This window comes from Notothenia rossii (genome assembly GCF_949606895.1).
Source record: "Notothenia rossii genome assembly, chromosome: 9".
Classification (NCBI taxonomy): Eukaryota; Metazoa; Chordata; class Actinopteri; order Perciformes; family Nototheniidae; genus Notothenia; species Notothenia rossii.
In genome coordinates, this window is record NC_136907.1 from 52995217 (window position 1) to 53011242 (window position 16026).

Genomic DNA, 16026 nt, shown 5'->3' on the forward strand with positions numbered 1-16026 from the left:
AGCTCAGTGGTACCACTTAGAGTGAGTGGGCCGATTGGCAGTGTCTCTGTGTTCCTCTGGGCTGGGGAAAAAAACAGCCGCCGCAAAGTTTGACCTGCTTGATTGAAAGGACTGCATTAATACAGATGAGGTAGCTGGGTTTTGGTCAGGTCTGGCTCAGAGCGACGAGTAAGATGAATATACCCCTTTTTTAATAAGTAAACAAAAAAAACACGTCTGCTGCGGTCGACTTGATGAAGACCAGCAGGGTGTGAACGACATGAGGGCAACCTGGTGGTAAAAACTGCCGAAGAGATCCCTGGCTGAGGAGCCTTTGTGTAAAACACTGTCACTGCTGTGAGATTCATATTGTGGGGATGGAGACGTGCAGACGGGCCAATAGCTGAGACCGAGCTATTGAAGGGGGGTGACCTGTGATTACGGAAAGAAAGGAAAAAGTACTCTCCGGGTAATATTAACGGTGACTGACAGTGCCAAAGTGTTTTTGAGTTCTGACACATGGCCAGTTTTTCCTAAAGTGCCTTTTCCTTTCCTCTCAGATGGTTTATAATCCAAATTTAAAAAAGGTATGTTGGCTCAGACTTTTTTTCAGTGGATAAGTCACTGTACTAAAAACTATTTGTTATAGATTTCCCTCAAGGCATGTTTTTTCTCATGACAATGATTAAACATGGCAGCCTATGCTCTGGGATCTCTCCCATTAACTGCGGTTAGGACTCTTCAGTGCAAGAAATGTAAAGAGGAGACCGGGGAAATTATTCAAATTCCCTGCTGTCTCTGTCTTGGACTCATTTAATTCTACTTTTTTTGGCGTAAATTCCTCTACAGATTAGTTTTGATTAGCTCTGATATGAACTGCGTCACATTGTGTTCCTGTCTGAGGTGTTGGATGAAGGTTTCTTCACCCCTCAGCCATATCCACCAGACATATCCTGCCTTCTGGTTGGATTTGGTCCAAAATCACCCTGAAGTTGACTTCACTTCCAGAGCCAAGCCTCGCTATTGAATATGGAGGGTGGGATATTTTACTTAGCATGGGTTTGCCAACGTCACCCTCCCCTGCTGCATTCGTTGTGCTGTCAAAACCAATAAGATCAAAACAAAAGCTTTCGTTCCAAAAATAGACTCCAGAAAAGCATTACTCATAAATCAGGGATTCCTGCTCCTCCTACTGCTCTTTTAACACATTTTCTTCTTTTATTCCTCACCCAATTTTAAGATTGTGTTTGTACCAACCAAGAAGAAATTAAAGAGAGCATGTGAATCATAATTGTAACCATCACTAGCATTTTGCTATTTACCGATCTACCTCATAAATCCTGGTAGCGTGCAATCCCTGGCCATATTAAGTCAATTTTGTATAAAATATTTCAATTTTCAGTTAAATCTTTGGCCCCATCAAGAGGTTTTTAACAAATGTTCCACACCAGTCAACACAGGTACACTATAAGACTAAAGTGGAGGTTTGTAGAAGTTCTGAGACAGGAAATCTTCAGAAATATGAAAAACAGATCCCAGCACTTGCCCACACCCAGACACCTGATACAGATGTGGTAAGGGCTGTAATGAAAGAGAACCCATGAGGGAATGTATTGAACATTTGATTTACGATAACAGATTTGTGGTGGATGGGTGGCACTGCTCTAACTCGACCACAAGCGTGCCAGAAGGCACATCTTGCCTGGGGCAGAGCAGTTGATATGTTAGCTGTGTCTTTGCCTAAGTCTGCTAGTTTTCACTACACAGTTGCATGCTCATTCGTTTTATAATTAGGCGAAACTCTTGTGTTGAGTCTTGAGTGGAAGCTCTCTTCTGTACCCAGGGGCGCACTGGGACTAAAATTCAGCCCTGGAAACTGACCCAGTCTGGACACACAAATACAGCCTGAAGCCTTCATAGTAAATCGCCAGAACGCCGACACCTCTACATCACTCCTCCGCTCCCTTGTTTTTTTTGTGTTGCCATAAGTTAGTCTCTCCATTGGTGCGCGGGGCTAATGCTAATTATGTTAATGCAAGCAAATAAAATCGGGGCTTCAAAAAACTTTTCAGAGTTTTACAGGGCGTGGTTTGCAATTCGCCCAGCCAATCAGAAATAGGAACCTTTTTCTCCCATGAAAGTACATGCTCTCTAGCAGGGACTAAAAAGGGAGTGAAAAAGTTCTCATGAACTAAGTTAGTTCCGTGTAAGTTTTTTCGTGTGAACGCAACATTTCAAGGTACTATACTGGGAAAAGTACTCCGGTGTGAAAGCGCCTAATGGCAATGTTAACAGGCCTATATAGAGTGCCACAGTGATGTGTCCTAAAACCCAGAAGTAAACTTCTTCCGGTTCCTTCTACAAAAACCAATGCAATTTCTCCATAGAATTTTGGAAAATAGCTCGAAATAAGGTCTGTGGTTGACAAAAATTGAAGAGACAGATCACGTTTTGTCTACCCTACTTTTATAACTTTTATAATTTTCGAATCATAAAACTAATCGATAGATTCATGATCGATAGATTTATGATTAGAAAATTACATAGCCGCGGGAAGTCATTTAGCTCAGGGGGTGCTGCCAAAACTGGGGAGGGGGGCCGCTTAAAAAAAAAAAAAAAAAAGAGTGCCCGGCCGGGCCCGGCTGTCAGCGATACGAGCCGCATAAATTGTTTGTTAAGGGCGAGACACGGCAGGCAAAAACATCGTTTTTCATGCACTGGTAAATGTTGAGATGTTGTGCTATTTTGATTCCATAACATCTTTTCTTTCAGGCTTTTGGAAGGAAAACGTACAAAATACACATTTAAGTGTTTATTTTACTATAGTTTGTCTATTTGCGTCTGTATATTTCTCCTAAATTCACCAAAAGTTAGCATTCTAACATAACATAAAGTACCGCGACCGCTGTTTGAACCATGTCATCAGAAGTATCGTTGGAAAGCTCCGTCTCTCCTGCACAATCTCATCGAATCCAAATATGGTCATTTCCTTTGTATCAGCAACCAATCGTGAAAGTACAAAAGGGTCTTAAACCAAGAAACGAAATCTCATTGGCTGGTGTCAACTTCTGACAACGTGATTCGTTCAACTTCCTGGTTAGCTTTCCGCTAGAAATTTAAATCTCAAAATGGCAAAAGAACGGCGAAAAAAACGTTCACAGAGAAGAAAACAACAATTATCACTTGCACGAAGCAAGATTATACAAAAAACAAATGACCCCGAACATGAAATACCTTCACGGAGTGCGTCGAGGCGCAAGCTATCATCCAAATAACAGGAGAGTTTCGCTAGCGCCACACTGCAATCTTTAAAGGTCGTTTTCTCAAAATTAGTTTTTTCTCCTACTCTGAGTCCGAAATGTCCACTTCAGTTGCACTTACATACAACAAACCTTCCAGTTATATTCCTATCAATATTATGAAGGCTTTTACAGAAGGGTTTGTTCATATGTCATTCATAGCCTGAATTATATAATATTTTATACCTAAAAACATGGTGAAAATGGATATTTTAGGACTGTTGACAGTATTTTCTGATTTATGGAGTGATAAAAAGAGATATCCAAAATCCCTTCTGTAAAAGCCTTGGATGCTAATATGACTACGAAATTAAACAAGAATTTTGAAGCTGGCTTATCCAAAGTTCAGATTTCGGTTCCTTAAATGTATAAAAATATGCGCATATTTAATGATTGATTGGCTCATTTGCATATTCAGAAAACTTGTAATACAAGAAACAATTGCCTTATTGTAGGTAATTAACTTGAGAAATTTCTAGCTGATATCTTTAAGTTTAAAAAAATTACCCTATTCACCTGGGGTGTCTCGCCATGACACAGACAGTCTGTGGTTTGTACTTGTTTAACTTCTGTACAGTTTCTGAACAGATATGAGGAGCTGTGATCTCTGTGCTAACTACGGGTGGGCGGATCGATCCCAAAATATCGATACTTCCGATATTACGTTACGTTTCAAAATATCGATACTAGAGCCAATAGGATCGATACTTTTTTTCCATCTCCTCTACTCGTCAATTTCTTCAAAAACTATGAGCAGACGAACACAAGTATATGCTCTTTTCTTCTCTCTCCACTGCTGTCCTCTACGGAGCCCTGGAGGGTTCATTGAGAGAAAAATAAATAAAACGTGGCCACGTTTTACTTTCTCGTTCGCACGAGTTAATAAAGCGTGCGCACGATTTAATAAAGCGTGGCCTCGTTTTATTTAAATTGAGGGATTCCTGTCCGTGACTCACAGTATCTGCTGCCCACAGCTATTTTATAGAAGGGAAACCTCCTTCACTTTATGAAATCTCTGCGGCACCAGTGGCCTGTACTACGAAGCAGGATTTGCTACACTATTCATTCATGAAGTATGACGCTGCGCTGTCAGCACGCGTCTCCATGTTTGTGATTGGTCAAATGTTGCTAACCCCGTCCCTTTCACGTGCACGCGCTCTCAGCCGGTCAGAGAAACCCTGGTTGATTTACTGAGTTGATAACCAGCTTCTTAGGACCACTTAGCGACATCGCGTTTGTTAGGGTTAGTTAAGCCGGGTATCTCAAACATATCCAGGGTCTGTTGAACTGGCTTCGTCGTACAGGCACTGGAGGCAGTAACGTGTAACTCAGCAGAATCTGAGAAAAGCAGCACCAGCTGCAAAGAGCTTTGCCTTTTACTGTTTACTTCACTGCGTTTCCCTTCATTAGAACCGCTGAATAGAGATCGAGTCTGCTACGTTTAACCACACACACCTATACACACATCGAACTACCAGAGTATTCCCCCTCGTTTTATGAGGGAGATGTCCTGTCACCGGAGCGCATGATATGTGTGTGTGTGTGTGTCTGTGTGTGTGTGTGTGTGTGTGTGTGTGTGTGTGTGTGTGTGCGCGCCGGAACGAACGATACTATCATAAACAAATGCCCCCCCCACACACACACGCACAAAACGAGGTCACGCTTAAGTAACTCGTGCGCACGCTTTATTAACTCATGCGCATGCTTTAGTAACTCGTGCACACGCTTTATTAACTCGTGCGCACGCTTTAGTAACTCGTGCGCACGCTTTATTAACTCGTGCGCATGCTTTAGTAACTCGTGAGTTACTAAAGCGTGCGCACGTAGAAGGTATCTCGTGCGAACGTGGCCACGTTTTATATATTTTTCTCTCTATGTAGTCCTCCTCTCCTCGAGGCTCGCGCACGCGCAGCGCGCGTGATACTCCCAAGCTGACTGACAGCAGCCGGCAGGGCAGGACAGCAGCAGCCAGCGACTCGCGAGTGCAACACACAAACGCGCATGATGGCTGAGAGAAAGAGCAGCGTTGTGTGGAGCACTGTGAACTGTGATGTGTGCAAGAAGACAGTTCGCTACTCTGGCCACTTTGTATTGTTATTTTTCATGTTTGCACTTTAAATTTGCAAAAGTAAAACGTTTATTTGTCTATAAAAAACTGTCCTGTCTGTATCATGAAAAGGAATTCAGATTTAGTCTATTTATGATGATTTCAGCTAAAAAATGATGTCATGCAGCTCTCCCCTATATGAAAGTACATAAGACGCTTTTCATTAAAAAAAAGTATCGGTATCGACGATACTGGCCCTGAAATACTTGGTATCGGATCGAATCCAGATTTTGTGGTATCGCCCACCCCTAGTGCTAACTGCTAACAGCTAATGGCTGATGTTTTGGGGTTGAACGTCAGTGACGGCAGGCTGATATGACCTCTGATTGGCTTTCGCGAGAACGCGTCACGTGAATTTGACGCTCGAGTTGAAAAAATTGAACTCTCACGTTTGACGCGGCCCCCTTCAATTGCCTCAATCGCGTGATTCGCGCCGCGTCCACCGCTTCATGCGCGCCGTCGGAGCGAATTCGCGTCTGATCGTGTCTCTGCATTGACTTTACATGTAATCGCGCCGCCCCCAAACGTCGCATCGCGTCCGGTGTGAACGCAGCATTAGCAACAGCTGGACATGCCCACATGCTAACTATGGGTCTTACAAACCTACATAACATTACAAATAGTCAGAAAATGTTATTTACAATATTAATAAAACTATGAATTCAATTTTAACTGATTGACAAGGCAAAACATTGCACAGCGGCAGCAGCATTAAAGGAAAAATATTGTCTTACCTTGTGTTGCAACCCAGTCTCACGGCATTTTGTGTTCACCAACACGATTTTCCCCTTTTTTTCGTGTTGCACAGCACGATTTTAAAAGCAATGTATTTCTATTGGTAGTCTCACGGCATTACGTGTTATAGGAAGACCGGAAGCTGTGTGGTTCATAAAAGCATGTTCTTAATCAATATCAAGCCACAATTATTGCTTTTATTTTAAATCGTATAATTTCGGACTTTTGTTGCCGTCTGTGAGGAAAATAAATGGGGCTGAGAGCCTCAGGATACTGAAATCTGTATATATGTAAATCTTTTTTTCCTTCTAATTTGTTATTCTTTTCAAAATAACACACTGTTATTTACTCACCAATAACACACAATTATCCTTGTTTTTATTTATTTGTTTGATTCCATAATCTCTGTTTTTTTTGGCGTCCGTCAGGAACTGAATTTCAAAATAAAAATAACCGGAAACAGATGTACGCATTTCGAGTTCAGGATGGCCGAAGACACTACACTACCCATAATACCCAGCTATCGTTTAGGACTACAGTCCCCGTGATTAATCTTCAAGCTCTGGGATTGGATGTTGGAATGGCAGTGCGCCAAGGTTACGCCGAGCGTCAAACAGCTGTTTGAAATGGAACGAAACCACGCCAGATTATCCAAAACTGGAATCGAACGCCCCCCCAGGACTACACATGCTATGGGACGTCTCTACTGAACGTTTTCGTTTTTCCCACAATTAGAAGTTGCCAGTATTAAACACATTGGTGTTATCAAATGTAAAACATATAATTAATAAATGGGTGAAAATCGCTTGTGTCCATAATGCGCAGCATTAATATATACCCACATGACAGCTCATTGTTACTTTGTAATTCTACTCCACTACAATTCAGAGGTTAACCTGGTATTTTTACTCCACTACATTTATTTGAGTTACTTTGCAGATTCTGATTAATGATGTGAAATGTAAACAACCCTTAAAGCAGACTTTAGTTACACCTGAGTAAAATTCAGGGAAGGTGTCAGTGCCAACAATCAGGAGAGATATTTGATAGTTGGTGCTTGAGAAGACTAAACATTTATCTGCAATTGACATGAATGGAAACGAGTAATAAAGTATATTCATAACTCGTTATTCTCTACTAATAGTTAATTAAAGACTTTATAATGGCTATTTTGCACATCCCTTTCAAGATTTCAAGATTTTCAAAGGTTTATTGACATATCATAATACACAACTGTGTATGCAATGAATGAAAGACTTGGGTCACAGGTTCCTCAACAGCGCATTACAAGACATCTATCAATATGTGTGTACCACCATGGTACCACCACCATTAAACTGTCATATTCTGCACATTTCTTATACTATCTACATACATAAGAGTATAATTCATATATATGATATCAGTTAAAATAAGTGCTTCAACATAGTCAACATTGCAGGAAAGCAATATATTAGACGTTAAGTACTTTGTCAGGCTTAATATTTATCTGTAGATACCCCCAAAGCTTTTTTCTTATTTAAAAGAAGACCTTAATCTAAAGTATTATTTAATGTTTGAATAAAGGTTAATTCGTTTTTCTGTTTTGCACATCCTCATATTAATATCTTTGTACATCCAGCACTAAACTGTTTTATTGTAGAGATCACTTAGTATCTTCTTGATTTTTTATATTCTATATTTCTATCACAGACCTTCTACTTTCCCCCTATGAAAGTATGTACTCTTAATATTTTTTTAATCAAATATAACACATAAAAACAATAATTCAATAACATGCTTTAACCACAAGGTGCACACAGCCATAATAACTTTTTATTATTAGTGTAGGACACTTATGTATGTACAACATCTGAAGATGTGTAGTTTTATTCATGCTTTCACATAATTTTACAGCATATTGCTATACTATTTCAGACTCATTATTTACATTCTTATATTCAAAGAAAATCAGTAATATCTTTAAAAACTACAAGTCCTTTTATATCAGCTGTGCACCGTTATGGCTAAATATAACCTATCTACCAATTGGATAAAATGTAAAAGTCAGCCGAATTAGTGTTGATACTGCAAGGAGACGAATTGTGTGAAGAAAGATTGAAGATTTGATCCAAGTCAAGTCTTCAGTTTCGGCGGCATTTCTTCCAGTTTTTCCAAAGGTCTTCTCATCAGGGCTCTATAAATAAAGAACTACGGCAGATCTGTAATATTTAATGCAGCCGAACCGTGTATTACAATGCCGTTATGTGATGACTTTCAAAGAGAAAAGCAAGAACACACGGAATTAAGTATTATTTTATTCTTTTAAAATGTTTTCCGGATTTCATTATCATATAAACACCAAATCCCAGCATGCATTGCGGCTAAAACATCCAATCGGCGAGCTTAAACCATAGCTGAGGATCTTGGGTAATCGCTCGAAATACCTACGTCTGTTTCCGGTTATTTTTATTTTGAAATTCAGTTCCTGACTGACGCCAAAAAAGCCAGAGATTATGGAATTAAACAAATAAATAAAAACAAGGATAATTGTGTGTTATTGGTGAGTAAATAACAGTGTGTTATTTTGAAGAGAATAACAACTTAGAAGGAAAAAAAGTTTTACAAATATACAGATTTCAGTATCCTGAGGCTCTCAGCCCCATTTATTTTCCTCACAGATGGCAACAAAAGTCCGAAATTATAAGATTTAAAATAAAAGCAATAATTGTGGCTTGATATTCCGGACTTTCTATAACACGTAATGCCGTGAGACTACCAATAGAAATACATTGCTTTTAAAATCGTGCTGTGCAACACGAAAAAAAGGGGGAAATCGTGTTGGTGAAAACGAATCAATAGATTAAAAATCGTGTTGGTGAACACGAAATGCCATGAGACTGGGTTGTGTGTTGGGGCTTCACAAAACTCTAAATGTAGCCTTCCTCTCTGGGGTGGCACTAATGAAGACACTCATTAGAGCAGATACATCCACATTGTCCAAAATGTTACTATGGATGGACTGTCCATAGTAACATTTTGGACAATGTGGATGTATCTCCATAATGGACATGCATCAAAGTCAGATGTGTCAGTCTCTTCTGTGTCATATTACTCTAGTTGTAGAGGTGGTGGGCTGAGGAGTAGCTGGTGGTCGACTCTGTTTGTTGGAGAAAAAAATCCCATATCCTTTTTTGCGCCATGCTAGAAAGTTGTCACTCTGCAGTGGGTGTGTCGCGTCAATTACGTCACTATCCCACGACCTACGACCTAGATGACTCAGATTTTATTTATTTGGAAAATAAATTCAAGCCACCTGACTGATACAAATATATACTATGACTATTATGCTACTGTATACAGCTAATTTTATTTTAAGTAAAATCATAACTATTTTATGTAGTTTAATCATTTTTATTTAGGTGGTCACTCAGTTTTTCAAATGTACACCACTCGCCAACAGGAGCTGCTGCAGCACCCCTACTTCCCGCGGCTATGGACAATTATAAAAGTAGGGTAGACATGTGGATATTATCCGGCTGAACAAAACGTGATTTGTCTCTTCAATTTGTGTCAACCACAGACCTTATTTCGAGCTATTTTCCAAAATCCTATGGAGACATTGCTTTGGTTTTTGTCGAAGGAACCGGAAGCGGTAAAATGCTAACTTACTTCCGGGTTTTAGGACGCGTCATTGTGGCACTCTATTGCTTAATAAGTTGGCTAAATGCTAATATCGTTATGCTAACCTGTTCACAATGGCAATGTTAACATGTGTAATGCTAAATAAGTAAGCTAAACGCTTACATCAGTTTGCTTACATGTTCACACATGCTGAGGACCATAAACTTAAAATGATCTACATGGTCATTGTGGGCAGTTTTTTAGTTTTAAACCAATGAATTTGACATATTTTGACCCGATGTTAATGCAAGATGAACATTATTAACATTCATTAAGGGGGGACATGGGTGTACCAACTTTTATGTAAAATGGTCCAAACTTTTTTTTTTGTGATAGATCTTAAGCTACTTGGTGGTAAAGAGAGAAGGAACCATGGGGTCTGGATCATGGAGCGTATTTATTCTTGTTGGTCTGTCGTTTTGTGGCAACAGCCAAGCCCTCATAAAGAGCCCCATCCTGTCCCGGATACGAAGGGCTCCAGAGGCCAATGGGGAAAGCAAGAAGTGCTCCTACACCTTCCTGGTTCCTGAGCAGAAGATCACAGGACCCATATGTGCTGCCCGCGGTTACTCTACCGACAAGGATCGAGTGACACGCCTGGATGTGGCTGGAGTGCGGGACCTCCTGTCGAAGCAGCGTAGGGAGACGGAAACTTTGAAGCTGGTGGTGGATGTGGACGGCAACTTAGTGAATGAAATGAAGCTGTTGAGGAAAGAGAGCAGGAACATGAACTCCAGAGTGACCCAGCTGTACATGCAGCTGCTTCACGAGATCATCAGGAAGAGGGACAACTCGCTGGAGCTGGCGCAGCTGGAGACGCGCATCCTCAATGCCACCTCAGAGTCACTGCGTCTGGCATCCCGGTACAAAGAGCTGGAGTCCAAATACGCAGCCCTGTCTGCTGTAGTGAACAACCAGTCAGTGCTGATTGGGGCACTTGAGGAGCAATGCATGCAGGTGTACAGCCGCAGGCATGACCAGACACCCTTGGGACCTCCACTTGTGCAGGTGGTGCCTGAGAACATTCCTGTTAGTGTGCCACGTTTCACCAATGAGATCCAGAGGGACAACAACCGAGGCTTTGCCCGAGAAAGGGGCTCTCGCTCTGGGCTGTCACCCACGGGCGGCACCCTGGAAGTTCAGAAACCTCCACCTAGAAACTTCAGTGCTGAAGGTAAGTGAGAGAAGAATCCACCAATCCATCCATTACATTTCAATAATGTATTCATTGTTTCAAACGTGAAAATGTAATGCAAGTCATGGTTAAATGTAAAGCAGTCTTGACTTTGGAGGCCAGCCGTGACAAAATATGAATCCCTAAGTTTGAAAACAGCTGCAGGCAGACCAGTGGTCTAATTTTCAAAGGTCAAAGATTTGCACATTCAGCTGGAACTCTGCTGCCGGCTCAACAGAAAGAACACAAACCAGGATGGAAATAAATATGTTGTAACGTCTCAACTGAGGCAGGGGACCTAAAGCAAAGCAAAGAAAGACGTAACCAGTGCAATTTTGCTCATCAACAGTAAATTCCTGACACATTTAGATTGCCCTCGCCCAAGAATAATAAAGTGTGTAGGATTTCAGTACAGCTGTGTACGAAATTGATCCCTTACAAGACTGTTCCATTGCATGTGAGATGTAGACAAAACCCAGGCTGATGTATATACCCCTCAAAAACCACAAAGAGGCACTTCTGCTATACTTTATGGGATGAATGGACTAAACCTTTACATTATTATTTTACCATTAGCCTGGAGAGGGTTGCTCCCCCTTTAAATAAACTCATTGCTTCATAGGCTATTAGTAAACATGCTATGCTAATGAGAATGTTGAATTACTTTGGAAAAATGCAGTTAATCGCAGTGGTTTTACAAAGTATGTATTAAGTTGTTCCTGTTTTGTTTTCATACCACAAATGGGGCAAGTCATATCTTATAAAGTCATTTTATTTGCCTGACTCCCTACCGCTGTTCCTTAAGGACATGGTAAACATCTTTGCTGGATAAATTTGTTTTTTATTACTCTTTGTTTGTGTGATTTTATTCTTGTTTACCAGATTCCCTAAAAGTTCAACCCTCTGTCAGACTTCAATTTTAAATGTCTCTTAATCATGTTCTGAAACAACAGAGTCAAATTGTCATGCAAACCCAAACTGAGTTTCAACCTGAATCAGACTCTTTGATACATGTTTTAATATTTATATTGCGTTTAACCCATAGGTTTAACCCTAAATCCTTAAACTCACTTCTCTTGCCTAAACATAACCAACGAAACCTACAAAGGGAACAAATTCTAGCCAATCAAAAGCAGAGTGAGGCGGGTAATGCTTTTGCCCTAAGAAGAAAAATAAAGTCTGTAAGGTCAAATGACGTCTTCTGCATAATAATTAGCCATCTGTTCCTGTGTGTTTTTTTTTAGAACTGGCCACTTATTTGAAGGAAAACAGACTGCCAGAACAATGGGCCTTTTCCAATTGCATATTTTTTCTGACTTCTGAGGTTTCAAAATAATAGGCTGTCAGAAAAAAAATGGGCATTGAAAAATCTCCTTTGAAACTTTCACAACAAACTGAGTTTTGCCACATGAACGTAGCTACATGTAATCAAAATGGGAAAAAAATGAAACCAGATATATTCCTGCTAAAAGCTAAATGGCCACGGCTAGATGCCCACCTCTCTCTTTTGTCCTTTCCTTCAGGTCCTTTCAGAGACTGTCTCGACGCGCAGGAAGCTGGCCACAGCACCAGCGGCATGTACCTGATCAGACCAGACGAAGCAGAAAGGCCAGTGCAGGCTTGGTGTGAACAGGACATCGACAACGGCGGCTGGACCGTTATCCAGAGCAGGCGAGACGGATCCATTAACTTCTTCAGGAACTGGGATAGCTACAAGGTGTTGACATATGACATTTCCCCCACCCTGTCTGTCTTATTTTTCTGTCTTCTCTCCTGAGCCAACTTCAATATTTGTGTCATCTAAAGACAACATGGGGGCTGTTACAGTATATGACCCATGTAGCGGAACCCTCTGGGGTCTGGACTATTTCCTAGGCCAGATTCCTTGTGTTTTCACTAACTGTAAAATATAAAGCCCCGTCAGCAGCAGTATTCGTGGAGGGTTATCTGGTTTGAAATTCCCATTATGAAACATTAGATGGCCCACTAGGAAGGTATGTTCCGTAGCTCAAACTGCAGAGGTTTCTTTCCAAACCGCGACTACTATGGAGCCTTCCTGGATGAATAGCTGGTTGGCTTGCGCAACATATAGACCCTCTCATCAAAGCTATGTGAGAATAAGATGGAGTATATCGTGGCTGGCAGCCTCAGCGATCCAGTGTTCCGTTCAACCTCGCCAGGCTCGTGCATGTGTAACTGGAAGCTAAATTGCTCTCTTCAACATTTATTTGCCTCTGTGCTCTTTCAAAAAGCCACCACAAGTACACACACACAGCACCAGAGAGGAGGCCCTGGACTGAAACCCTACATCGTTCATCATCTGCTGGCTCACCAAACTAATCCCCAATCCCAAACCTCAACCTCCTCTACCAAGTGAAGTGTTCTTCAGGCACATGGCCAGATGTACATTGCTCGTTGTTATTCAACATACGCGCCAAGGCCATTTTCACCAGCAGCCGTGATCTAAGAGCTCTGTTGGGTTTAAGTGATGAACCAGCATTTCGAGGATGGATGCTTATTTTGCTGCCTACACTCTACAACATGTCTTTTTAATAATTTCAAGGACAGGGTGGTAATCTTTCGCAACAGCTTTTTCCTTTTGAAGCTTTGTAGTTTGTCTTAACTACAGAACCACAACCCGAACATCATCAAAAAGAAAACTCTTGTTTGTTCTGTTACAATCCCACAGCCTTATTCACAAGGGGGTTTTATCTTCCCAAACAATTCTCATGTTTCTAAACTCCTCAGGCTACCACATGAAAAACAATGCTCGTTATTTCCTGTGATCTTTCTCTAACCCTCCTTTTAATTTTCCTTTGATTCAGAGCGGCTTTGGCAACATAGATGGGGAATACTGGCTCGGCCTGGAGGGCATCTACAACCTGGGGAGGCAGGGGGACTACAAGCTGCTTGTGGAGCTGGAGGACTGGATGGACAAGAAGGTGTACGCTCAGTACAGCAGCTTCCATCTAGAGCCTGAGAGCGAGGGATACCGTCTGCGACTGGGCACCTACCAGGGCAACGCCGGGGACTCCATGAGCAGCGACAACGGCAAACAGTTCACTACTCTGGATCGAGACAAGGACGCCTACTCAGGTAGATGACCTTTAAAATGCATTATGATTATTTATTGAAATTGTGCCTAGTTTTCACATCTAATCTAGCAAACATTATATATTGGTCAAAAATAAAACCTTCAAAGTCTCTTAATAAATACCCATTACACATTCTTGAAATCCAGATTTCTCTAACAGGGTCATAATAGATTAAAGACCAATAAAATATGGCATCAGTCCCACAAATCCTGTAATGCTTTATGATGCAATTAATATGCATTCCCAAATGAAAATTGAAAGTTATTATGACCGGGCAAATTGCACAAAATCACATCTTGCACTTCTTTGTCCATAATTTTGAGCATGTAAGCAGCTAAAGAGTAGCCTTCGCTAGCAAGCACTGAAAACCAGCAAACGTTACATGCTAACATCTACAAGTCAGAAGCACCAGAGATCTGGTCGCTCTATCTTGAAAAGGCAAAATAGAAACCAACGATTTTATATAAAAACTGTAAATATGTATATGTTTTATAAAAGAACACTGTCATTAACCTTCCTGTCTCCCTACTACAGGTAACTGTGCCCATTTCCATAAAGGAGGCTGGTGGTACAACGCTTGCGGTCAAGCTAATCTGAACGGTGTCTGGTACACCGGAGGCGTTTACCGCAGCAAATTCCAAGATGGGATTTTCTGGGCCGACTATGGTGGAGGCTTCTACTCTATGAAGGCTGTCCGTATGCTGATCAGGCCCATAGACTGAGGAGATATTTTAAGCAAGGCTGAACCAGTGGCAACTGTGGAGGCCAGGGAGAAACATTGTGACTGGATAAGTCATCAGCAACTGGTTCTTCCTTGATAAAAGAACTTCCCCAATGGAGGCAACCAATCATCAGTAGTGACTTGAACTGCCTTCCGTAACAGACATGGACTGTTCACTTTATATGGTAATAGATGCACAAAAAGAGGGATTTAGGGGGCATTCCTATTTATAGTAAGCCATACTGCTACTTTTATCAACAAATGTGTTGGTGCAGGCAAATTAAGTATAATTTCAGAAGATGTACAGCCAGATCATGCAATCTGTCTATATGTTTATGAGACTGCAGTGTTTTCCTCATTACTGGGCCACCCAGAGGAGACGAGGTGCCACGTCCTTACAGAACCTTCATATTGATTTCATTCATAAGCTTTAGCCTCACAGGATCTAAAAGCAGCTTTTCCTACCTTGCCAAGGTAAACATGTGGAGGGAACACTCATACATGGTATATAACTTATATAGCTGGAAAATACATCTTGTTAATACAGATATTTATACTCTGTATCCACTTCCAAATCTAAAAAAGGCCAGCACCTTAAAGAGATTGAGAAGGAATGTGGTTTAAATACATATTTTTATATACACTAGATTACAGCCTGGTTTAACAACATTAATACTCTATGTTAAACTACTTTGTCCAAGTGCAGATGACCACAAATGATAATTTATGTGTACAATTAACTTATCATAACAGGTAAAAGGGCCAGGTGTCCTGAGGGAACAGTAAATGATCCTATAGAGAAAATAACAAATGTCCTAACTGTATAAATGACAATCATTCCTAAAGTGAGCTTGCACGTATGGAAATTGCTGTTATGTGTTTTTCTCATTTGGCTGTTGATGTAATTTCAGTATGATTCTGGGAAAAATTATCATTGTTAATGGAAAAAAACGAAAAATGGAATAGCATTTTGTTGATGAGTTGTTTTTGAGCATGAAAAATATGCCAACCAAGCGTGTTGAAAGTTAGGCAATGGGACAGACAACGAGAAACACATTGCTGAAAACCAGACACGATGAAAAAAGAAAAAGAGAGCAGGGAGGGGATGAACTGGGATGGAATCAGTCCAAATTTCCGAGTTATATTCCCCCACTCTTCCTTATAAATACAGAGACATTTACATTCTTTCCACACAAAAGTGCTTGAGTTGTATGTTTTCGTAAAATATCTTTTAAAGTCAGTGGGCCTACACT

At 40.8% G+C, this 16026-nt stretch overlaps 1 protein-coding gene across 3 annotated transcripts in view; it reads left to right on the top strand.

Moving 5' to 3' along the window:
• The window catches only part of LOC307018014 (angiopoietin-related protein 1-like), a 20931-nt gene extending 5190 nt beyond the window's left edge, over positions 1-15741 (top strand). For all 3 annotated transcript variants that reach the window (XM_079648045.1, XM_079648044.1, XM_079648043.1), the window contains 4 exons: positions 10120-10957; positions 12481-12674; positions 13783-14053; positions 14587-15741. In XM_079648045.1, coding sequence (XP_079504171.1) covers positions 10156-10957; positions 12481-12674; positions 13783-14053; positions 14587-14774 — 1455 coding nt within the window. In that variant the 5' untranslated portion in view covers positions 10120-10155 and the 3' untranslated portion in view covers positions 14775-15741. The remainder of the gene's footprint in view (positions 1-10119; positions 10958-12480; positions 12675-13782; positions 14054-14586) is intronic.
• Positions 15742-16026: the final 285 nt, after the last annotated feature.